This window comes from Megachile rotundata, chromosome 8 (assembly GCF_050947335.1).
Source record: "Megachile rotundata isolate GNS110a chromosome 8, iyMegRotu1, whole genome shotgun sequence".
Classification (NCBI taxonomy): Eukaryota; Metazoa; Arthropoda; class Insecta; order Hymenoptera; family Megachilidae; genus Megachile; species Megachile rotundata.
The window spans coordinates 12,518,528-12,545,527 of NC_134990.1; the positions used below are offsets into that span (position 1 = coordinate 12,518,528).

At 35.5% G+C, this 27,000-nt stretch overlaps 1 protein-coding gene across 1 annotated transcript in view; it reads left to right on the forward strand.

The window, feature by feature from the left end:
- Positions 1-9,066: 9,066 nt before the first annotated feature.
- The window catches only part of LOC100877366 (uncharacterized), a 58,441-nt gene continuing 40,507 nt past the window's right edge, over positions 9,067-27,000 (forward strand). Inside the window, exon 1 of the mRNA XM_003705428.3 lies at positions 9,067-10,332. Coding sequence (XP_003705476.1) covers positions 9,975-10,332 — 358 coding nt within the window. The 5' untranslated portion in view covers positions 9,067-9,974. The remainder of the gene's footprint in view (positions 10,333-27,000) is intronic.

The window sequence follows — 27,000 nt, forward strand, 5'->3', positions numbered from 1 at the left end:
TAACCTTGAAAATTTACTAATTTAACACACAAATTCAAAAATCCAAAAATAAAGGAATTTGAAGCAAAAATGAAGTAATAAAAAATCAAATTTATTTATCACAGTTCACAATTCCAAAATAAAAAAGCAGAAAATTTTATTTATATCCAAAAACGAATGGAAGCACATAAACTTGCTATTAGCTTGCAGCATTCTATTAAAATTGTGTAAAATTGTCATACGTGTTTTCGTGCACCCAGATTCATTGTAAAATACTAGTCCCATAAATTCATGTACATATACATGAAAATTAGAAAGGAGGTATTATTCAATGAAAAATAAAATAATTTGTTCCACTGTGGTTTTCACTAGCTATTATATTCACGTATGCATATATGTAATATTGTTGATGGTAAGTTATCACACCTATGCGTTCGCGTTAAGCTCGATCATTTATATCGACACGGCGAGCAATTTAATTGGAACATACCAACACGATAATCCACCAGCAATATCTTTTAATGCTTAATGTTAAACACACGTAAGTGACTAATTAATTTAATTACGGTCCCTGTCGTTAGGCAATGTGTAATTACCAAACTTGTAGAAATAAATGTAATTTCTCTGTTAAATTACCTTTGGAAGGTTGATGATGGATTTCGATTTACTTTTTTATTTGATTAGAATTTCTTGTGGTTAATAATAGGCTTAAGGGTTGAGGGAATGAATTTGAAAGTTTAGATAAAATTTGATGAGTGAAGTCGAATTTTTGGGTTTGGATTTTGAGATGAAGAAGTGGATTTGGAGAAATGAGATATTGTGAATTTTTCGAGGTTTCAAAGTGGAAGGTCTCAAATTTTATTTTTACAAACTTAGAGGTTTGCAAATTGAGAAGTTTTCAAAGTTGGTAATTATTAAATTTGAAAATTCTCAAGGTTAGAAATTCTCAAGCTTAGAAGTTCTCAAGCTTGGAAATTCTCAAGGTTAGAAATTGTCAAGCTTTGAAATTCTCAAGCTTAGAAATTTTCAAGCTTAGAAATTCTCAAGCTTGGAAATTCTCAAGCTTAGAAATTCTCAAGCTTAGAAATTCTCAAGCTGAGAAGTTCTCAAGCTTAGAAATTCTCAAGTTTAGAAATTCTCAAGTTTAGAAATTCTCAAGCTTAGAAATTCTCAAGCGTGGAAATTCTTAAGCTTAGAAATTTTCAAGCTTAGAAGTTTTCAAGCTTAGAAATTCTCATGCTTAGAAATTCTCAAGTTTAGAAATTCTGAAGCTTAGAAATTCTGAAGCTTGGAAATTCTCAAGCTTAGAAATTCTAAAGCTCAGAAATTCTCAAGCTTAGAAATTCTCAAGCTTGGAAATTCTCAAGCTTTGAAATTCTCAAGCTTGGAAATTCTCAAGCTTAGAAATTCTCAAGCTTAGAAATTCTCAAGCTTGGAAATTCTCAAGCTTAGAAATTCTCATGCTTAGAAATTCTCAAGTTTAGAAATTCTCAAGTTTAGAAATTCTCAAGCTTGGAAATTCTCAAGCTTAGAAATTCTCAAGCTTTGAAATTTTCAAGCTTGGAAATTCTCAAGTTTAGAAATTCTGAAGCTTAGAAGTTCTCAAGTTTAGAAATTCTCAAGCTTAGAAATTCTCAAGCTTACAACTTCTGAATCTCAAAAATTCTCAAACTCAAAAATTTCCAAAATCCCCAAATATCCCCATTTCTTATCAACAAAAGCATTCTCCGTAAACCCCTAAAAGTATCCCCTCAGCTTTGCAAGTCTAATTACCAGCAAAATCTCTCGCAACAACCAGCGTCGCAAGAACAACCGTAGAGGGAAGAAGATCGAAAAGGAGATTTTAGTTCGCGAAAGAACGGCCATAACGGCAGCGCAAAAATGGGGTTGCTGGTGAAAGGAAGATGCAAAGATGGCTGCTGCGAACGACGTGTCTACGCTTCTTCTTCTTCTTCTTTCTTTTCTTGCACGGCTTCCACGGTTTTCGAAGGGACTCGTCGATACAGAATTCTGGTCACGTGTCGGCGGTTAGTTCTGATTAGCGACAGGGCGAATGACGTACCACTGGCAGGATATCGTGTCTCGAATACGGAAGCAGACATCGTGAGGCAAGAACAGGCCAACGTGACCAAACCACCGGTGCTGCTTTATGGGAATTTATTTAGGGGGATCCACGGTGACTGCACAAGCGTGCTTCGGCCATGCTACGATGTGCAGAAATCTGCAACACCGTCGATGAACGCGCGATACACGCTCGCTGCCATAAGTCACCTGACGCTACCTTCTTTTCCCCTTACGAAATATGCATTACATTGCAAATTTATTTATTAGGGTTGTTGATAAGGAATGGGGAAATTTTTGAGATTGAGAAGTTTTAAGTTTGAGAATTTCTAAGCTTGAGAATTTCCACGCTTGAAAATTTCTAAGCTTGAGAATTTCTAAGTTTGAGAATTTCTAAGCTTGAGAATTTCTATGCTTGAGAATTTCCAAGCTGGAGAATTTCTAAGCTTGAGAATTTCTAAGCTTGAGAATTTCCAAGCTTGAGAATTTCTATGCTTGAGAATTTTTAAGCTTGAGAATTTCCAAGCTTGAGAATTTCTAAGCTTGAAAATTTCCAAGCTTGAGGATTTCTAAGCTCGAAAATTTCTAAGCTTGAGAATTTCTATGCTTGAGAATTTCTAAGCTTGAGAATTTCCAAGCTTGAGAATTTCTAAGCATGAGAATTTCTAAGCTTGAAAATTTCCAAGCTTGAGGATTTCTAAGCTCGCAAATTTCTAAGTTTGAAAATTTCTATGCTTGAGAATTTCTAAACTTGAGAATTCCTAAGTTTGAGAATTTTTGAGCTTGAGAATTTCTAAGCTTATGAATTTCTAAACTTAAGAATTTCTAGGTTTGAGAATTGTTAGTTTCGACAGCGAGTGTTTTGGCAAATTCCTTCTTCCTTGTTATCGATTATGAAAGTTCGAAAGTTCCAGTTACGAGACGTTGAGGAAATGACCTCAAAATGAGTTGAAAAAATGAATAAACACAATTGTAATAAGTGATTGTTAAAATCTTCAAATTCAAACTATGAGAACTGAAATTAAAATTTAATTTAAAACTCCATCCTCAAAAAATCCTCTAAAAATTTCATAATTTATCACTCTCCAAAGTTAATAAATTCCCAAACCCATTATTTCAAATCTAAAATCACTTCCAAGCACTCAATTAAAAATTAGATAACACTCGAAGCAAACAGATTACCAGAAACTAGAGTACGGTTGAAATATAGAACTAATGAATGAAATTCTCTATCACTGGAGCTTTCGCGAAGATATTCGATAAGGAACAAGTTGACGAATGAACAGCCACAGATAGCCCTATTACTCTGAATGTTTTCCGAATCGATGTTCGTTCATGAAATATTACGTAAGCATCGATCCATCAATGGATTGTTAGTCGATGAATTGAAATTTCTCAATGTAAGTATGGTCACGACCCAGTGGCCAATTTAACCGACGTTTGACGTGTTTATCACGTTCTAATTGTAAAAATAAAATTGTATTTAACGATTAGATGTCGGGGTTAAGAACGTGCTTCGTTCATTAAATCATGCGATACGTCATTGTGATCTTCCTCTTTGTCCTCATTCAATTTCCGCTGATGTTTTTCGTTTTCTTCGGGGAAAAACAGTGAAAATTAATCTTTTAGAACTGAAAGATATTATTGAGCTAATTATTAAGCTTGCTGTTGGTTAATTCACTTTAAAATGATTTTTAATATTGTAACTGTTTTGAGGTTATATTTTAAGGTGTCTTGATTCTGGTCACTTTTTTTATTTTCTAATAGTATTTTAGTTATATACAAATACTTAGATGCTTTTTTAGATATCTATTACTGTCACGTTAATGTAGAAAAGTTAAATTTAAAGAACGAAGTTCATTTGCAAATTATAGAAAATTCAAAAAGACCAATATATACAAAATTTGTTAATATACAAAATTTCTATATAAAATAAATTTCTACGACATTAAAAAATCCAGTACAAAATGTTCCAGATACCTGCAACAAATTTTAAACAATGATAAAACTAATTACATTGATAAACTCACTCCATTTTGTTGAGATCGACATAACCTCAAAAAGCGCGGTAAATTTGAATTTTATTTAGAGAACATTTGCAGAAATGCTCAAATAATAATCAAAAACATTTCATATATAAAATCACTCCATTCTATTAAGATAAACACAACCTCAAAAAGTAAAATCATTCTATTTTATTAAGAATGACATAACCTCAAAAAGCGCGGTAAATTTGAAATTTATTTAAAGAACTCACATTAACAGAAATGATAAAACAATCATTAAAAACATTTCCAATATAAAATCACTTAATTCTATTAAGATAAACACAACCTCAAAAAGTAAAATCATTCCATTTTATGTTGAATAACATAACCTCAAAAAGCGCGGTAAATTTGAAATTTATTTAAAGAACTCACATTAACAGAAATGATAAAACAATCATTGAAAACATTTCCAATATAAAATCACTTAATTCTATTAAGATAAACACAACCTCAAAAAGTAAAATCATTCTATTTTATTAAGAATGACATAACTTCAAAAAGCGCGGTAAATTTGAAATTTATTTAAAGAACTCACATTAGCAGAAATGTAATAAAACAGCGTGAAAAGTAGAATCATTTTATCTGAGCTTGCACAGAATAAGCATCCGAAATCCTTCGGTATCTATGCAGACTAACGGAGTGGCTGTGTAGCACGATAAAGTCTCGAAGTAATTAGTCCGATGTTTACACAGTTTAACGTTTCCCTCGTATCTTCGGTTCTCCTCCACGCGGCTCAATTAACTTACGGCGCACTTAATTAGTCGTTCTGGCCCTTGGCACGCGGCAACAAACCAACCAGGCGCTTTCTAGCACCGCTAAATTCTTCGTCTTTCGTTTCTTATCTGCTAAATAATTATCTGTCGGACGGGAACGGAATTTTTATCGGTTTACCAGAAGCTCCACTTTTCCCATCGTTCTTCGATCCCTTCTCTCTATTCTCTCAAACCTCGTGAAATATCTAATTTTGCTCTCACAAAAATTATTTCAAATTGAATACGGATAATTACTTACTTTTATTTTTATTTATTTATTCTGAATACTTATGGTATAAGGTGGGAAATGGATTGTTTGAAATATGAAGGTGATTTGCTGTCTACTTTTCGCAGATGGATTAGCAAATTATAGTAACATTTTTCAATTCGAATATGTGGATACAAATTTTTCAGTGTCCCACGCTAATTATTATAACAATCTAAAATAATTAAAAATTGCAAAATTTCCAATATTTAAAAATTCCTAATATTTAGAAAAGTGTCCTCCACGTGTTCCAGCGACGTCCGCATAACGACGTAAAAATACTACAGAACATTAAATATTACAGCACCGTAAAGTGATAAATGCACGAACGGAGATCACATCCCGAGCATCGATCAGAGCGTCAAGAATTAATCATTAGCTGCGAAAAGTCGTTTCGTGTGTCGGTAATTTGTAAAATCGCGGGGGGTTCTCAAATTTGGCCGGCACTCCCGGCGAGTTCTCGACGTGGCAAGCACGCCCCGGGGAAGAACTTATTCATAAGATTATTTCCCATTTTCGTCATGACGCCGTTGTATCGTTATTTAAGTTTTATATTAAAGCACGGTCCGCAGAGACGGCGGCTTTTTGATGTATGGGTCGCGCGTGTCCTGCTTCCTTCAACGGATCTCGCCTAAACGTGAGATATCGTGGTCGATCAATTTTTCATGAGCCTTTGTATTCGTCCTCTTCCGAGGATTGCTACTTCACGTCGTCCTAACGCGTTTTTCTTTATTAACCGAACACTCTCTTATCGATACTTTTTACAATTTTTAGTTTCTTCAGAATTTTTAGTTTTTTCACAATTTTTAGTTTTTTTGCAATTTTTAATTTTTCATAATTTTTGGTTTAGTTAGAGGGGCAAGTTGATGCTAGGACAAGTTCAGATTGATTTGCAGAAATATTTGAGGGTGCAAGTTTAATAATTTTGAGGTTAAGTGGAATTTTAGATTAATTTTACTCTTTCGGTATGTCAAGTATAATAAAATAGACATTGTCTATGTTCAGTAAAAATATTCGTATGTACAATTCATGTATATTCATATGTAACAATTTAACATCACATGTGACATCTTAACCCTTGGCCTACAAGATGTCACTCGTGACGTACGCTCTATACTCCATAAGCCATTTTGTATTTCCACCGCCATTTTATGTTCGCCTCCAATTACGATCATCACCATCAAGGATTCTTCAACAAAACGTACCCAACTTTTTGACATTTTTTATACTTCTGTTGTGGCAATAGTTAGTCATTTCTGTTTGACGTCACTGTCTGGAAAATTGTAGGTTAAGAAGCTAAAATGGAGTAAACAATGTGTACAATAGAATCATATTATATTGCTATCCCACATGAAGGGTTCCTATCCTAAGTTTACCAAAGAAAAATGACAGTAAATATATTAAAAAACATACCAAGTTCAAATGTCCTCAAATATGAGGTTTTGTTACGAGATGAGAATTGATGATGAGATTTGTTTTGATAAGATGAGAATTGATGATGAGATTAGTTATGATGACATGAGAATTGAGATTTGTTAAAACTTGAATATCTCTAAATAAGATATGAAGTAGACTTGTAACAGAATTTTTGCAAAAGTAAAAATTAAGTAAAAAATATAATTGCAAAAGAAATAAATCTTAACGAAACGCGATCGTAAGTCCGTGGTTTAATCAAGGTCGAATGTTCTTGTCCCGCAGTCGGGCTATCAAATACAATCACCGGACGTGCGGCATCTTTTCCTTTTTTCCCGGGTGTCATCCCCCGGAGCCATCCCCTTCCGGTATGCCAGGCCAGCTCTTTCCAGGAACGTCGATTCGTTCTCGCTCTCACGAATTGAATCTGGCGGTGGCTGGCTGGTTAGCTGGCAAGCAGTTCCAGAGGGAAGACGAAGGAGCGGAGGTTGCCCTGGCAACGACAGAGGGGTTTCTCGCCGCGGTTGCCCGGGCAACCTCTAACCGGCGATCCCTAAATATGCGCCAGAAGTGGCGCGAAAGAGGGAGCGGAGGGTGAGAGTAAGAACAGAGGATGGAAGAGAGATATATCTGGTCTCTGGTTGGTTGAACGAGGACCATGTCGGCTTGGTAACTGTTACCGCGGAAGGTGAGGAGACCCAGTTAATTACTAAAGCGTTTTAATCGTCGGCAAAGTTCCGACGGCACTCTAAAGCCTCGGCCGAAAAGGGCTTCGGTGAATGTGGCGGCTGTGTAAATTAGGAACTCCATGGTTTTCCGTTCTGTCAGTTTGCTAACTTTTCGCGGCAAACTTCGAACGTGGTATTACTATCATCTTATGAAGACCTTCTGCCACTTGTGACAAACATGTAATACATTATGCTAAAATTTCTTCATGGTACATGATGGTACTTTATGAGCATTGCGACTGCAATTTTGTAATAAACACATCTTGTGAACTAACAGACATTTTGTGAATCACCACACATCTTATGGACTACCAGACATCTTGAGGACTACAAACTAGTCTTCACGTATAAAATGTAATGAAACACATTTGTAAAATTGTCAAAATTATTCAAGTGTACACTTCAAGGTTATGTGCTAAGTAGATATCTAATGTAAATGTGTAAAGAAAGATTTGATGTAGTAATAATAAATGTTAATAAAAGCCGTGGGCATTTGCCTAAAATAAATGAGGACGAGTCGACGTCTCCCGTTAAATAACTTCGCTTAACAAGGTGCCGCCACTGTAAAAAGATTACGTAAGCGGTAATGGCTGCCGGCTCCTCCTAAATTCGAGAACGAAGAGTTTCAGTACGAAGTGCACAGAGAGAGAGAGAGATAGAGAGCGAGAGAGAGTGTAGATAGAGAAGAGAGAGAGAAGAACAGGAATGGCGAGCGAAGAGGAGAGGGAACATCGAAGTCTCGTGGCGGGGGTTAATTTTAATTTCCTAATTTTTCCCACCCCGAGGCGCAGGTAATTTCCTCCCCAGAAGAGAATAGATGTAATTACTTAACGCCTCCGAGCTCTGAGCTCCTCTTATTAAAAGAGGATCGTGCCCTCGAGGGCTGGAGGGGTGAAAGATACCGCCTCTGGTGGGGAGGGTGAGGCGGAGTGGTGGAACAACAATCGTCGGAGAAACGATCGCGAAGAAAGGGAAACACTGTTCGATGCTTCTTTGAATCAACAATGTCGTTTACCGTCTTTTGTAAAATTACTGTCTTGCAAACTCAAATTTTCCTAAATTTTTATTGAGGTCTTAAGAGGAATTGCGATAGGGAGAAGTTAATAATTAATAAACTGTTAGTATCAGCTCCATTGTCACTTCAAGTTTCATTGAAGAAGAAGAATTAAAGAAAATATCAATATATTAGACAATCTCAAGAATAAATTAAATAAAATTGAATAGACTACTATGTTTTTAAATTTTTAAGCTTTTAGAGAAATACTAAATATATCTGCATGTCTGAATTAACAACCAGATATAAATTTGACTGCTTCGCATGCTATCAGACATGTCAAGTTTATCATATTTATTATTATAGAATAGTTCATTTAATTCTATAATAGTGTTACATTCACTCCAGACATTTTGAGTTGATTTCTTATCACAATTATGATCAGACAGATCTGAAAGTTTCCTAAAGATTTATATTTATTTTCCTAAAATTGTATATTTGTTAAAATATATGCCACTAGAAGTCTAATTATTCTACAATAATTTTATCTAATTATTTCGTAACAAATTAGAGAAAATCCACATTGAGTAAATGCACCAAAATTATCTCGAAGTTAACCTATTTACCTCAAGACCTCATCAAATTTGAAGATCACCCAATAAATTTTTAGAGTTTCCCAGTAAAATTTTGAAATAACCTTGACCACCGTGATTTAAAGGCATCCGCCGAAGGAAGTGGAGAACGAACCCTATTATTTTCAGGAAAAATGTCCACAAGTCGAGCAAAGGTGTGCGAGTGGATCTTCCAGGCTGAATTAGACGTTAAGGTCGACGGGTGTCGGGTGTTCCGTCAGGGGTGGTTTTCCCGAATACAGTCGGGGAAGGGAGGAGCCATCTTGCGGCTGCTTTCAGGCCAGCCACCAATTGATTCATCCCCACCTTGATCCCATAACTGGAAGGAAGGGGCGTCGATTCAATTCCAGGACAAAAAAACCGTCCACGAGGCGGAGTCCCTTTCGTAATCCGTCCGTGGCGATTGGCCAGGAATAGAGAGGCACCCGTGAACCCACCGAGCGTGCGTCCAATCGCGAGCGCCTGGGTGGCGACCCGAACCAGTTTGGGTTCCGTGAATAGAGGGGAGCCGTTGACTTCGCTCACCAGGCAGATAGTGCTGTGCCGTTGGCTCGTGCCGTAGTGGTTCTAACACTAACAGGTCCTTGCCACCAAGGAATCCCTGGAATCCGTATACTCGGCCGAATTCGGACCCTAATCTCAGCTGATCGGTGTTTTCGTTCTAACTGTCAGGAAGTGTCCGAAGTGTGGGACCTGTGTTTTGTTTGGGATTGTGATCACATTTTCGGTGTTCGAACTCTTCGACCAGGTCCGGGTGATCAAAGTGAAGTGGAACCTGAAGGGACTGGACTGACCGTGTTTTAGAAGATGATTGTACCCGAAGAACAGTGTACTTGAAGAAGGTGGTTACAAAGTAAGCTACCCGACGGCTGAGCGAACATCGGTACCCCGCTCAAAAAGATGTAAACAAACAGGTCTGATAGGCAGAAAAACCTTGGCCCAGAGTTTGCACGTTCCGCCGATCTAGTGGCAGCAACTACCTTCACGGTTGTCAGCATCGATGAGCGTGAACGGGAGATTGACCTAGCGAGAGGTTCATAGATGCAAAAGAAGTGAAATCTCTCCGACGGAGAGACAAACGGTCGTCAAGTTGGTACCAAACATGGTCCTGGAACCAGGAGGCGGTCTGTCATTTCCACTGCCTCCTGGTAGCGGTTCCGCTGGCTCCGGCGGTTCACTGTTGACACCTGCCAGGCTGTTCCAGAGGGCGACACCCGTGTTTCCGTTTCATCTGGCAGGATGGCCGCCGCATCATCCGGTCCTGGGACAGGTTCAGAGCCAGGTACAGCAGACTATGCAGGCTGTGTCCGCTGTCAGGTTCCTCAGTCATCATCATCCTCATCATCCACATCCTGCGTTGGGGAACCACCCTCTGGTGCCCGCGATAACTGGCCATCATCCGACCGCCCATCATCTTCATCATGGTGCCGATCACAACGACGAGGATGACGAGAAGAAAGGTAACTGGTCCCGTTTTTTACTCAAACGCAGCTGCGAAGGAAGGCGGGCCTGGAAATATGCTTAGGTAGCAAGGGTTTGGTGGATGATTCGGCTCGTTTCGTAATTGGTAGCGATGTCCTGGTAATTGATGTTGCCCTCTGTTCTTGGAAAATTAGATTTTAGATTCACGATGTATAAACCAGAGTTTCAAGTAACCTGGTGTTAGGTTTTGGTATCAATAGTTGAATTAGCAGTTACCCGGTTGACATATTTCGGGAATGGGACACTTCTCTGAGTGTTAATATTCGATAGTGCAAGTCGGACTCTCCTCTTTTCTTGTGACATTCAAAGTTCATCCAAAACTACTATTTTATTGTAATAAAATGGCGATTTTTAAATTTTCTTGATGTACCACCCGGGAGTGTAATTTTACGCTCCAGCGAGTTTCTCTAATGGCGTTAATTATGCGCTGTAAACTTTTCATTTTACAGCGAAGTATAAAGTGGAAGAACAATCGAGTCGTAACGTATGTTTTCACTGTCGCTTCGATTAATTGTCATCGATAGTTCTGAAGATTCTCGGAAACTGTTGCTTTTTTAATTTCGTCTAAATCTTTGATTTGAAAATTTATTTTGCATCCGTCGCATACTTGATTTTGCAAACTGCAATTATATCCAGTCGGTAAATTAATCGCAATCCCGATAATTGAACGGTGGCGTATACTAATAAGGGGAGCTGGTTTTTCAGCGGGTTGCAGGAAAAATCGAAACCCACATACTCCTTTCAAATATGCTTGCCACAGAAAATTAATTCTCCGATAATTTTAGTATGCGTCTAAATAAAAATACTTGATCTGTAAATAATTGCGATAGAGAAGAGTCGTTTGAACTTTTTACGCGATATCGCCTTGGGATATGCTATTTTGTACATAGATCTTTTATTTAATATCTTTCCACAAGTTTTCATTAATGAATAATCTGAGTGTAGATTTAAATCATTTCATCTCGGGTTTCTATATTCACTTGCAGGTCTAGTTTTTCTGGACAGTTTTAGATTGTAAGTATTACGCGTGTCAACGGGATTGGGATTAGAAATTATTGGTGGAGACTGTTTATAATATTTGTAGAGGCAAGAGTTATTTGTTCTATGGACTCATTGTTGGGTCTGAAAGAGGTAATGAAGAATATACTTTGAAGAATGGACTTTGAAGAATAGACATTGTTTATTATAGATTCAAATGTGTAATAGTATCTGGTGGATCACTGAAGCTTAATATTATACTGTTAATTCTAAATGTAGTGATAAAGAATGGTATTTTTCAAGGTGGATACTGCTTTTAATAGGTTCAGACCCAAGTGTGTAATATTACACTAGACCCAAGTGTTACTCATCCCACAGACTCATTGTTGGGTCTGAAAGTATTGATGAAGAATATTATTTATCTAGATAATTATTTTTAACACTTATAAATTTAAATGTGTATCTGATGGACCACTGAAGCTTAATATTATACTATTAAACTTAAAAGTAGTGATAAACAATGGTACGTGTCAAGGTGGGTGTTTTTGACAAGTTCAGACCCAGATGTGTAATTTCATAAATTCTACATATTTATGCGACTATAACATTACACATTTGGGCTTGAAAGTGATAAAGAATAGTATCTGATGATTCAGACCTTGTCTTTGACAGATATAGACACATACTATCATATATTCTACATATGAGTAATATTACACAGTTGGGCCAGAACATGAAGATGTAGAATAATACCTAACGATGGACATCTAACTTTTGTGGACGTTTCTAACTTTTAAACCTCAGTTTATTATATCATACACCTTATAAATGTATCAATACGTAATATTATATAGTCAGGTTTAAACTTGACGATGAGGAATAATACTGAACTGTGCAGATATTATATTTGACACTTTCAAACTCAAGTCTGTTATATTACATATCTTATAGATGTGTTGATACATAATATTACATAGTCGGGTTTAAACTTGACAAAGAAAAATAATACTTAACTGCGTAGACATTATATTTGACACTTTAAAAACCTAGTGTGTTGTATTACACATTCTGTAAACTCATCGATGCATAGTTAATATAACTGGGCCTGAACTTGACGATAAAGAAAAATAACAATATAGACATTATATCTGACGCTGTCAAATCCAAGTGTATCATATTACACATCTCACAGTCTCATCCATGAATATCGTCAATATAGCTGGGCTTGAACTTGACCACAAAGAAAAAAAACAACGTAAACATTATACTTGACACTTCTAAACTCAAGTATATCATATTACACATCTCACAGTCTCATCCATGAATATCATTAATATATGCTGGGCCTTAACTTGACCACAAAGAAAAAAAACAACGTAAACATTATACTTGACACTTCCAAACCCAAGTATATCATATTACACATCTCACAGTTTCATTGATTCTTATCATCAATATAGCTGGGCCTGAACTTGACCATAAAGAAAAATTACAACGTAAACATTATACTTGACACTTCCAAACCCAAGTATATCATATTACACATCTCACAGTCTCATCAATACATAATAATACAGGTTCAAAAAATGATAACAAAGAGTGATATTCATCAATATAGAAATTGTCTTCGACACATTCAAATCCCAGTATGTTATATTACACATCCCACAGTTTTATCAATACATAAGCCTCCAAAAATGTCGAAAGTACTAATATAATATAAAATTAATGTTCATTGATACAGACATTGTTTTCGACTCGTTTAAACCCAAGTATGTTATATTACACATCTCACATCCTCATCAATACAATAACACTACAGCCTCCAAAAATGTCGAAAGTACTAATATAATATAAAACTATCATCCATCGACACAGACATTGTCTCCGACCCGTTCAAACCCAAGTATGTTATCCCTTTGCGCTCGAACGTAATTTGACTGTTTGCAAACAGCAACTGTAAAACTTAATTAAAAAATCAAATGAATGAGGTTATTATTTCTCTACTAATAATTTCCACTATTGTTTCTTTCTCTATGTTTATACATCACACCTGTCATATTATAGAATCAGTTAATAAATGCTTATTTCAAATTAATGTATTAAATAAAATGGTGACTGAGAGTCACCCTTCGAGCGCAAATCTCACAGCCTTATCAATCCACACTACTACAGTCTCCAAAAATGTCGACAAAGACTAATATCCTCCAATATAGTCTCACCCAACATTGTCTCCGACTCGTTCAAACCCAGCCACCTAAACCTCCACATCCACCATGCAGCCACCTAACACTCCACATCCACAAAACCATTCCAAAAGTTAAAATAAACCCATTGTATCGGTTCCAAACGTCTGTTGTTCACAGAGGATTCCATCCGAGGTTATTTCGAAGATACGTTCGGAAAAATGGTCTTCAGGGAGTGGCGTAACGCGGTCAATCATAAGATCGTTCTTGACGAGCCCATGGGATCGCTTACAGGGTTAGCCCCAATCCGCAACGCCCTTTTTCCACCCTTCCTTTGAGCTGACGGGCTGAAATCACGTTTCGTGTACGAGATCGAGGGTGGAAATCTGTTTTTTACGTGATACCATTCATGTCCCTAACGCTTGTTTATGCCTCGAAGGGAGCGCCATTTAACTCTATCCTGTTTCGCCTTTTTTCCCTGTGAAAACCTCTGCTAAACGCACCATCTTGTCATCTTTATCGTTTGCGATCTACCGGAATTGGCCTGCTTTACGTTTGCTGAAATATTAATTTTGGTGAGGTAATAATGTGGTGATACAAAATGTGATCGGTGGAGCTTTTTAATTTCATATGTGAGGTGGATGTTAGAGGTTAATTTATGCAATTTGGAAAATTTAGGATTCTAGTTTTAAGTGTTGGTAATATTAATAATTTGGAAGTTTTATCTTTTGCAAATTTGGGGATCTGTATATTTAGCAGTTTGGAAAGAGAGAAAAGTAGATCTAGAATCTGGACATTGCTTTTAGGTTCAGAATTTGATGTCTTTTGTAATTTTCAAATTGGAAATTTGGAAAGATGAATCTTCGAACATGGAAATTTGAGAGTCAGAGAAGTTGTGACATAGAAAATCTGTAAACTAAAAATTAAAAAATTCATAACCTCAAAAATGTCAAACTTTCTAAACCTGCAGATCAAAAGAAAATTTGACTGCCCACAAACTTCTTAACCTAAAAATTGATATTAATATTAATATCATACTAGTAATCCATCCTCTGAAAAGCCTAACAAGAATACCAAAAAATTTAAATAAACAAAAAGTGAGAAATGAGACGTTGAAGAAGAATACAAGAAATATATGAAATTTGGTGCAGCATGATGTTGCATTCGAGATACTCGTCTTTCCAATTTCGCTAATGGGCTGACTATCGTAGCCAAGCACACGTAACGCGAACCACAAGTGAACAACCTAACTAATTAGTTCCACGAGTGTTTAACGTAACACTGTTTAAGATAAACGTGTCATGTCTGACAGGCGTGAGAGATCTCTGATGAAGTGTCTTGCTTTCTTTCTTGCCATTTCAAGCCGACGAGTGACTTCATCAACCTTGTTTCAAACTGACTTTGTTAGTCAGCAGTTCTTGCTCATTTTGTGCCGATATGTAATTATCTTTTCGTCTAGGTTTGACTGACTTGGGAAATTTGAATGGTGGGACGGTGCAAACTTTTTTTTTAATTTGATACTTGGAGGATTTGGTGAATTTAGGCTTTGGAAATTTTGGGAAGTTGAGTATTTTGAGTTTTGGAGATTTTGGGAAGTTGAGAGTTTGGAATATTTTAGGTTGTGGAAATTTTGGGGACTTGAGGGTTTGGGGATTTCAGGTTTTAGGGATTTTGGGGAGTTGAGAATTTGGAGATTTCAGGTTGTGCAAATTTTGGGAATTTGAGGAATTTAGGGATTTCAAGTTTTGGGGATTTTGGGAAGTTGAGAATTTGGAATTTTTCAGTTGTGAAAATTCTGGGGATTCCAAGTTTTTTGAATTTTGGGAATTTTGGGAATTTTAGGAATTTTAGGAATTTTAGGAATTAAAGAATTTGTATTTAGGGAACATAAAACTTTAAAATTTTGACAATTAAGGAGTTGGAAAATTAGAAAATTTGGGACTTTAGGAATTTGGGGATTTGAGAGTTTTGTGGAGTTGGAAATTTTGGAATTTGAGGATTTCGATCTAGGGAATTTGAAAATTTTAATATTTGATTATTTGAGAATTGAGAAACTTTGAATTTGGGGTTGCAGTAATTTTGATATGTAGGAATTTTGTAATCTAGGAATCTTAAGTTTGGGAATTTAAATACTTGAGAATCTATGAATTTAGAAACTTGGAATCTAGGGACTTTTTTCTTTGAAAAGTGTGAAAAATTTGTAGTTTTATTAATTTGAATATGTGAGAATTTCAGAGTCTAGGGATCTTTTGTTTAAGAATTTGGATACTTGAGAATCTGTGAATATAGAAACTTGGGATCTAGGGATTTTTTTCTTTGAACACTGGAAAAATTTGAGATTCTACGAGCTTGGATATATGAAAATTTCACAAACTAGTTATTTATGACTTCAAGTGTTTGAACCCTTAAAAATTTGTGAATTTGAAAAATGTACATTTGGGAACTTCACTTATTTAAATCTCAAAAATACAAAATTTTCAGAATCCTTAAAATTGATATAAAATCCTGGATCACAAACTAGTGTTCTAATTCAACTGATCTTTGCCATGGGTCACAATAAACCCGTTACACATCATTGAATATAATAATCATTTACCACATCATTACTCACATTATCCAATCTTATCTAAAATTCCCTAACCCGCATTTCCACATTTACAATATCCAACATTCGCTTCCTGTATACATCTAACAGTTACCCATTTAAGAAAAAAACCTACGAAACACTTCGAATTGTTTGAACGTAATTAACATTTAATTCTAATATAATTATTAAGGAGATTTAATCGACGAGGAAGTAATTGACAAGTATTCCAAGACCAACTATATTCGCTGGCTCCCGTCGACATTTAATTAAACGAGGGAGTAATCGAAGTTTCTTAATCGATGATCGATCAACGTTTTATTGTTCCCTTTATTACTTTACGGACAAATCACTTGAAATTCTGCATTCGATCGTCTACGATCAATTAATCGCCGGGGACTGTTCCAAGAGGATACTTGTTATGAATTAATTATAATCGACGGTCGAGGATAATTGAGTTATTTCAGTAATAACGATGCTTCGACGGAATCCATCGATTTTCCGGGAACTTCAAGTTGTTTTAAAAAGATTTTAATCGGGTCTCCATTTTTTTTCGTGAATTTCGTTCAAGCAATTATTTCAGCTTACGTTACGTGCAATTATACCAATTTTTTTTGTACTCTCACATTTCATCGCTTTTTTAATTAAAATATTTTTTTTCATTTTTGGTATTTAAGATTTTTCTTTTTTATGAAGGATATTATAATCAAAATTCTGCAGATTTTTTTACTGAGAAATCTATATTTTGTATTGTATACATATGTGTAAATTTACTGCACACATGTATGCATATGAATATATGTATATTTTGTACTGCATACGTACATGTGTGTGTCTATACATATGTACATATTTTGTACTGTAAACATACAAGTGCGTATACATACATATATGTGCATTTTGTACTGAACACATACATGTATGCATGCATACACATATGTACATTTTGTACTGCACACATATGTTCATGTGTGTATACATACACATATGTATGTACATTTTGTACTGCGTACATATGTACATATATGTATCCATACATATATGTCAATTTTATACTGCACACATATGTACATATATGTATATGTATATACAAGTACACGTATGTGCATACATGTATATGTGATAAAAGAATAAAAATATCATCGCTAAAGAAACAAAAAAATCATTGCTAAAGAAACAAAAAAATAATGAAAACCCAAAAGATCATTCAATGTAAAATGAGAATAATTAAAATTGTGCAATGAACATAATCGTGGTCTCCACTAATACACAGTTACAATATAAAAATTGATTAAATTAATTACCTCGAGTTGATATTCAAAATTGGACTCGTTGGGAATTTATTGGAGCTTCTGTGAAGGAGACTCGATAATTTCCAATCTTTGTTTTGGTCGTTTTTCTATCATTCGATCGGATGATCCCGGTTTCCAGCTCGCTCGTCGCTTTTTATGTCAATCCTCTCGATGATCGTTCCTCCTCTAATCGTGAAATAATGACAGGATGCTAGGGACGGTCGCTTCTTTAAGAAGCTGAAGTCATTTGGCTGCCTTCGAAATATAAGCCACTCCGTTAGGCCGTCATTCCCCTTTAAGGGACGTCGTTTTTCCTGGATATTAGGATCTCGAAAACTGATCCCCGACGATTACTTCAACGACTCGCGAGGCTCAATCAACTCTCGATTATTAATAGAGACATCATCCACCTCGTTTCGCGGGAATCCGGTGTGAACGCTCGTTGACGAAATCAGTACTCCCGGGGATAATGATTGAGGTGTCATCGATGCTCGAAGGACTCTAGATTTAAGTACTTCGTAGAAAGTGTTCGATGAAATCGAAATTTTGCGGATTATCCGGGGAGAATCAATAACCATTTCAAATTTAAATACTTCGTTTGGGATTTGAATATTCGCGGTGTTGATGCTTTGACAATTTAAATAGTTCTGGATTTGAATTGAAATTTCTTGACAATTTTTTTAGGTGCAGTTTTGAAAGGTCTGAACTGGTTGAAATGATTGAAAACTTGATAGAAATAGTTATTTTTGTAATATTTAGATGTTGGAAGAATTTTTTGTAAGAATTGATATTGATAAGCATGATTGATATAATAATTGATATTGATAAATATAGTTGACGTAATAGTTGACATTGATAGACATAATTGATAAGCATAATTGATACAGTAATTGACATTGATAAGTGTAGTTGATATAATAATAGATAATGAACGTGATTGATGTAAAAATTGACATTGATATACATAATTGATGTAGTAATTGATATTGATGAACACAATTGATATAATAATTGATATTGATAAATATAGTCGATGTGACAATTGATATTGATGAATATAATTGATTTGAAAGGTGACATAATCATAATTGATATAATAATTAACATTGATAAATATAGTTGAGGTAATAATTGATACTGATAAACATAATTGATTTGAAAGTTAAGATTGATTAGCATAATTGATATAGTAATTGACATTGGTAACTATAATTAATCTAATAGTTAATATTGATGAATACCAATAAAAATTCATACTGATATAATTGATATAGTAATTGATATTGATAAACCAAGTGGACGTAACAATTGACATAATAATTAATATCTGATGATATTAAAAATTGACTATGATAATTAATTTTAATAAATACAATTTATATCATCGAAATTAATAATTACACTTGTCACACACCTTCACATATGTATATCTTGGAACTAATTTAATATATTACATTAGTATTATACTGTTATACAAGTACTTGCCCTCAAGTTACATGTGTGTTGAACACATATGCTTGTTGAACACATATGTACGTTCAACACATATGTATGTTGAACACATATGCTTGTTGAACACATATGTATGTTGAACACCTATGGTTGTTGAACATACATGTATGTTCAACACACATGCTTGTTGAACACATATGTATGTTGAACACATATGTACGTTCAACACGTATGTATATTGAACACATATGTATGTTGAACACATATGCTTGTTGAACACATATGTACGTTCAACACATATGTACGTTCAACACATATGTATATTGAACACATATGTATCTTGAACTCATATATTCAACACATATGTATCTTGAACTCATATATTCAACACATATGAATCTTGTACACATATGAATCTTGTACACATATGAATCTTGTACACATATGAATCTTGAACACACGTATGTCTTGGTCCACTCTTCAGTCCCTTGCAAGAAAATCTAGGACCCTCTAACAATAAAAACTAACCGATACATTCACCCGATACAAGTCCCAATAAAATTCGATCCAATATCAAACTTCCCATTCAAAAACCCATACTACCGATCGATATCGTTTCAATCATCATTCTCAACATCTCCTCAAGCTGGTTAAGTTTCTCGTGCCTCCGATCGTGCGTTGCTCCAAGCGGAAAAGCGATAATTCCTATTCGATGAAAGGCAACGATCGATTGTTGTTGTCGGGAAGCTAGAAATCGGCGTGTTTCCTAGAGGGGTCCAGATCGTTCGGGTTCGACGGGGTCATAGTCGTGTAGGTAAAGGGGCGAGGAAACGTACGGGGTATCAGTCTCGGGGTAATAACTTAATTTAAACTAAACTACAGTTTAATAATTCTCAGCCAGGTCGGCCGTGGAGGATGCAGCAGGCAACCAGCAATTTCAGAGCCGCGTTGTTAACTGCCGGTCGTTAGTCCCTTTTCAAAACTTCTTTCTTTCGTTTCTTTCCTTCGGGATCTTTTTCGCCCGTCTCCCTCCGACGCTCTACGTTTTCCTCTTTCATCTTAACGCTCCTAACACTCTACACGATCTCACCAACACACGTCACGAGCTAATTTTCAAGCTTTGCGTGCCGCAAACGTGAATCTCGCCACGGGCCTTCAGAAACTCGCGCCGCGACCGACAAATTGAATCGTCCTCGGCCTTCGGCATACCTTTTCCCTATTATTCACTGCGATTCGCACAATCATATGCCATTAAATCGTGTCTCTTTGCTGTTCGAAACTCCTCAAGCTCCTACAGAAGTTACTCAGAGACTTCCTCCTCAGAATCAAACACATTCTTAAAATTGCATAATATTGGAGGCTGAAGTTCATAAATTTTCAAAGAACCTTTCATTAGTGGAACTTTCAGTTGCAATCAGTAATTGTATTTCTTCATTGTTTACTTCTGCTGAAGTACAGAAGCTGTCTTCAAGATCTGGCAGCCATTTGAGACTGAACTTCAAAATCACTTTCACAAATTTTTAAAGAACCTTGCATTAATTGAACCTTCATTTGTACTCATTGTCAGTGTACTTCTTCATTGTTTGCTTCTAATGAAATACAGAAGATGATTCTTTAAATATCTTCAAGATCCTTGCAGTCATTTGAGTATATTAATAGTGAGGTTATGTCTGCATGATACTGTGTGTAATATTATTGTTACAAGTGTATTAATAAAATACTTTGCAATTTTTAAAAATAGTTTCTCTAAAATTATTTTTACAAGTGTACCAATAAAATTGTCTGCAATTTTTCCAAATAGTAATTTCTTAAAAATTATTGTTACAAATATATTAATAAAATACTTTGCAACTTTTTAAAATAGTTTCTCTAAAATTGTTTTTACAAGTGTACCAATAAAATTGTTTGCAATTTTTCCAAATAGTAATTTCTTAAAAATTATTGCTACAAATATATTAATAAAATACTTTGCAACTTTTTAAAATAGTTTCTCTAAAATTATTTTTACAAGTGTACCAATAAAATTGTTTGCAATTTTTCCAAATAGTAATTTCTTAAAAATTATTGCTACAAATATATTAATAAAATACTTTACAATTTTCAAAAATAGTTTCTCTAAAATTATTTTTACAAGTGTACCAATAAAATTGTCTGCAATTTTTCCAAATAGTAATTTCTTAAAAATTATTGTTACAAATATATTAATAAAATATTTCGCAATTCCTTAAAAATGATTTGCAGCAGAATGAGATATAGTCCCCTTAAAAAACTGAAATAGTTAATTGAATTCATAGCAAACACGAAATGTCGTGGCGATAATTCACGCACGAGACCCGTGGATCGAGCAAGGGTAAAAGGGGTTAGAAGATTCGTCATAAATTTCGTGTTATTAAGTTGCATGCGAGCTCCACGCAATCATGTCGGTGTACTACGATTTTGCCACTGTACTGCAATTTAAACGTCATACCACTATTACGATCAAGAAACGTTTCAGCCTTTAAAGGCTTCTTTCGAGCAACCGTGGACTTTCTCGTAATACATCAGAGCCGGGATTTCTCGTGCACGAAATCATTTCACAAACGGCCGCGACGCGTTTTATGGCCGCTTGATGTCTTCATCCAGTTTGTGCATCAGATACGCTGCAAAAAACGCGCTCTTCGACGATGTTTTATATAGAACTTGTTCCATTTAGTGGACGACATTTTTTAGGATTGTTTTTTAGTTTTGGGAGGTCAAGATTTTTATATTAGTAGAATTTTTGAATTTTTTTTTAGGATATTTACACTCTTTGTGATATGAAGTTTTTAGGTTTTAGAATTGGCGAATTAGAAAATTTTTATCTTTGGAAAATTTAGATTGAATTTGTTAGATTTAGTATTGAAATATTTATTAAGATTGGGAATTTTCGGATTCAGAAATGTGAAATATTAAAATTTCGCAGTTTTGGTATTAGGAAATATTTGTAATATTTTTTAATACATTCTTCTTTTATATTAAACTACAAAGGGGGTTAAATGACCTCTTCACAGATTCTCCTCTGAAATTACAATTTATAATTTATAACATTAATCACTTTCAAAATTGTTTACCATTGATTTTTACTAAAATATGTTTTATTTGCTCATTCATTTTCTAACCCCATTCTTAATATCAAAATGTGTACACAACAGTGAGTTTACTTAAACATTATTTGTAGTGTAACGAATGGAAACTTCCTACATGAACTTTCGTACACATTACGAAAAGTGTGTCAGTGCATCAGTATGAAAAGTGCATCAGAACGCTGAGCAACGTTAATGAAATAGCTGCTGTTAAGGGGGTGGCTAGTACAAAAGGGGTGGTTCTCGTAGAAGCAGTGGGAAAGATACGGCTGACAGGCTATAAATACGTCGTATTTATGTGCTTCGCTAATTGTCTCTGCCGATAAGGATCTTCCTTTTATTACCTTTTCTCTGCAACTTTGGCGAGAGTTCATCCCTTCCAACTCGGTCACGGTGGATTAACCCTTTGCACTCGGGAAAACTGTCGTTGTCGGATAGCTATTCTAGTCGTTTCTTACTTTTATGCGTTCTTTTGATATTTTTATTTTTTCTATATTGTTTAACGACTGGTGATTCTGACTTATCTCCGTGTGATTATTCCTTTTTTGCAAAACTGAAATTAGCTATAAAAGGAACGTTTTATGATACCGTGCGTTGTAGTTCCACGCGTCGTAGTTCCACGTGTCTTAATTCCATGCGTCGTAATTCCATGCGCCGTAATTCCCCGCGATGTAATATCATGCATTGTACTCCTACGCGCTATAATTCCGCGCGTCGTAATTCCACGCAATCGTAATTCCACGCGTCGTAGTTCTACGCGTCATAATTCCATGCGTTGTAAATCCATGCGTTATTAATTCCACGCGTCGTTATTCCATGCGCCGTAATTCCTCGCGCTGTAATATCATGCACTGTACTCCTACGCGCTATAATTCCACGCGTCGTAATTCCACGCAATCGTAATTCCACGCGTCGTAGTTTGACGCGTCATAATGCCATGCGTTGTATATCCATGCATTGTTAATTCCACGCGTCGTAATTCCATGCGCCGTAATTCCTCGCGCTGTAATATCATGCACTGTACTCCTACGCGCTATAATTCCACGCTTCGTAATTCCACGCGTCGTAGTTCTACGCGTCATAATTCCACGCATTGTAATTCCATGCGTTATTAATTCCCCGCGTCGTAGTTCCACGCGTTGTAATTCCACGCGTTATAGTTGCACGCGTTATTAATTCCACGCGTCGTAATTCCAAGCACCGTAATTCCCCGCGCTGCAACACCACGCGCCGTAATTTCTTCGCAGGTAAAGAAGTCCAAACAGGAATACATATTATCGAATATTATCTGGGTGTTATGTACATTTGTGAAAAAACAAGTCTGTTCCAACATTCTGCAAATTCTGACTTATCTCCGTGTGATTACTCCTTTTTGCAAAACTGAAATTAACTATAAAAGGAACATTTTATGACACTGTTATACCAAATAACAAGTGTATGAGTGTAAATGGCAAAGTTTATCGAAACGAATCGCACATGTCCCACATTGGAAGAATTTCCGTGTAAACGGAAGAAGCTCGTGGCGAGAAAAAGCAAATTGTCGGGCGCACGTCGAATCGCCAGGAACACGTTGATCTTGATACTTGCGCACCCTGTTTCGTGATTATTAGAGCGATTCGGTTTGCCGCCAGCGTATTGTTTTTAATGATCGCCTGTTTTTAAAAAGGGCGCCACGATTCCGTGATGATACGCCAGATTCAACGCCGCTTGATTATCGCAGGAACCGAGATCAATTTCCCCGAGGAAATTGAAGGGTGTTTTTCGTTCCGACTGCTGCTCATTTACTCGAGATTGAACTGATACATTAGCAATATTCTACCCTGTGCTCGGAGCCGTTTTAAAATCAGACTCTTTCTCATTTCTCCGATTTTTTATATATTTCTTCTAGCGATTCAAATTTTTAGTGATTCAAATCAAGTTTCACTTTTGTCAAATTAGTTTCATAGAAGTTCTTTTTAGATTCAAAGTTTCATGTTTGTGAATTTTAACTTGTAACACTGCAGAGGTGCAAGGTTTGTAAAATTTTCCTTGAAGCTATCATACCGTGCACCTCCTTGACCACTCATTGAAATCTCCACACAAAAACCGAAACACAGCTCTTTTCTAAATAGAAATCTCAACCTTCCACAAGGAAGAATTGTACAATAAAACCTCTCAAATTTTTTAAACATTCAAAGTTTCACATCCCTGACTTTTACCTTGAAAAATTACAAAAGTTCAAGTTTTATAAAAAATCCCAAAATTCTCCTCTGAATTTTTCGCCCGAAACGTACCTTGCACCTTCCTGACCACTCATCGAAATCTCCGCACAAAAACGGTGAAACACTAACACAAATCTCTAAACAGACATCGAAACCTTCATCTGACTTTCCACAAGTTATTCATAGATTCCTTGAAAGTAGTCTGTCACCGATAAAAAGGGCAAAAAGGAATAAAAACAGCATAGAGCGTATGGAAATCCTTGAGACAGTCACCCACGGCGTGTCTCTCGGCATCCGTATTTTTCAGCTCGCCTAACTCGTAATTTTCGCGTAATTGTGTTGCATGCGATGGAACGAAGCTGTTTATCACGAGGGCCGGTATCGGTCGCGCGTGCATAGCGAGCGGATGTGAATCACCAATAATTTATCAGGCCAGCGAAAACGCTACCCTCGCGACTCTACGTGCAATTAGTTATTAAATTCCGATTTATCGCGGTGCGGAGATATCGGAGCGCCTCCGTACGTCGAAACAATGTTTTCATGGTAATTAAATTAAAATACTCCGGCTTGATTAGATTGCACGCGGGTTGCGTAGGAACGGTGAAAAGATTGCTGGAACAGAGACGTTATTGTTTGAGCGGAGAAGGAAGTCTGATCTGAAGGAAAATATTGTGGTGGAGATAGGCGGCGCTTTTACTACGCCGGAAATTGTCAGTTTTATGAATTTCAAGGAGATTTCATTGATTTATGTTGTGAGGATGTTTGTTAGAGTCTCATATTATAGGCGACTTTTTATGAAATTTGTCAAATGATTAGTAGACTTGAATTTGAGCATTGCTGCAGCAATTTGAGTTGGTTGATTCAATGTGGAAATTGATGTTTGGGCTAGAAAGTAATTTAGAGTGCAATCTGGATGAAGTTTATGAGATGAATTTTGTTAAATGACACTTAGACTTGAATTTAGTCATTGGGGCAAGAATTTGATCTGTTTGGTTCAATGTGGACGTTGATGTTTGAACTAGAAAGTAATTTAGAGTGCAATCTGGATGAAGTTTATGAAGTGAATTTTGTCAAATGATAAGTAGACTCAAATTTGATGGTTGGAGCAGCAATTTGATCTGTCTGGTTCAATGTGGACGTTGATGTTTGAACTAGAAAGTAATTTAGAGTGCAATCTGGATGAAGTTTATGAAGTGAATTTTGTCAAATGATAAGTAGACTCAAATTTGATGATTGAAGCAGCAATTTGATCTGTTTGGTTCAATGTGGACATTGATGTTTGAACTAGAAAGTAATTTAAAGTGTAATTTGGATGAAGTTTATGAAGTGAATTTTGTCAAATGATAAGTAGACTCAAATTTGATGGTTGGAGCAGCAATTTGATCTGTTTGGTTCAATGTGGACATTGATGTTTGAACTAGAAAGTAATTTAGAGTGCAATCTGGATGAAGTTTATGAAGTGAATTTTGTCAAATGATAAGTAGACTCAAATTTGATGATTGAAGCAGCAATTTGATCTGTTTGGTTCAATGTGGACATTGATGTTTGAACTAGAAAGTAATTTAAAGTGTAATTTGGATGAAGTTTATGAAGTGAATTTTGTCAAATGATAAGTAGACTCAAATTTGATGGTTGGAGCAGCAATTTGATCTGTTTGGTTCAATGTGGACATTGATGTTTGAACTAGAAAGTAATTTAGAGTGCAATCTGGATGAAGTTTATGAAGTGAATTTTGTCAAATGATAAGTAGACTCAAATTTGATGATTGAAGCAGCAATTTGATCTGTTTGGTTCAATGTGGACATTGATGTTTGAACTAGAAAGTAATTTAAAGTGTAATTTGGATGAAGTTTATGAAGTGAATTTTGTCAAATGATAAGTAGACTCAAATTTGATGGTTGGAGCAGCAATTTGATCTGTTTGGTTCAATGTGGACATTGATGTTTGAACTAGAAAGTAATTTAGAGTGCAATCTGGATGAAGTTTATGAAGTGAATTTTGTCAAATGATAAGTAGACTCAAATTTGATGATTGGAGCAGCAATTTGATCTGTTTGGTTCAATGTGGACGTTGATGTTTGAACTAGAAAGTAATTTAGAGTGTAATTTGGATGAAGTTTATGAAACGAATTTCGTCAAATGATAAGTAGACTCAAATTTGATGATTGGAGCAGCAATTTGATCTGTTTGGTTCAATGTGGACATTGATGTTTGAACTAGAAAGTAATTTAGAGTGCAATCTGGATGAAGTTTATGAAGTGAATTTTGTCAAATGATAAGTAGACTCAAATTTGATGATTGGAGCAGCAATTTGATCTGTTTGGTTCAATGTGGACGTTGATGTTTGAACTAGAAAGTAATTTAGAGTGTAATTTGGATGAAGTTTATGAAATGAATTTTATCAAATGATAAGTAGACTTGAATTTAGTCATTGGAGCAAGAATTTGGTTAGTTTGATTCTATATGGATATTAATGTTTGACTAGAAAATAATGTGGAGTGTAATTTGGATGAATTTTGTGTTAGAAATATAACCATGAATTTCATTCGAATTTTATCATTGTAATTTGTGGATTTGAAGTTTACAAATTTGTCAAGTACTAAATTTGAAGATTACCAAATTGACAAATTGCTAAACTTTAAAATGGCCAAACTCTCAAAGTACTAACCTTGAATATTACTAAATTTCCAAAGTACTGAACTCTAAAATTACCAAACTCTCAAAGTACTAACCTTGAATATTACCAAATTTCCAAAGAACTGAACTCTAAAATTTCCAAACTCTCAAAGTACTAACCTTGAATGTCACTAAATACCCAGAGTAGTAAACTAGAAAATCACCAAATCCCCAAAG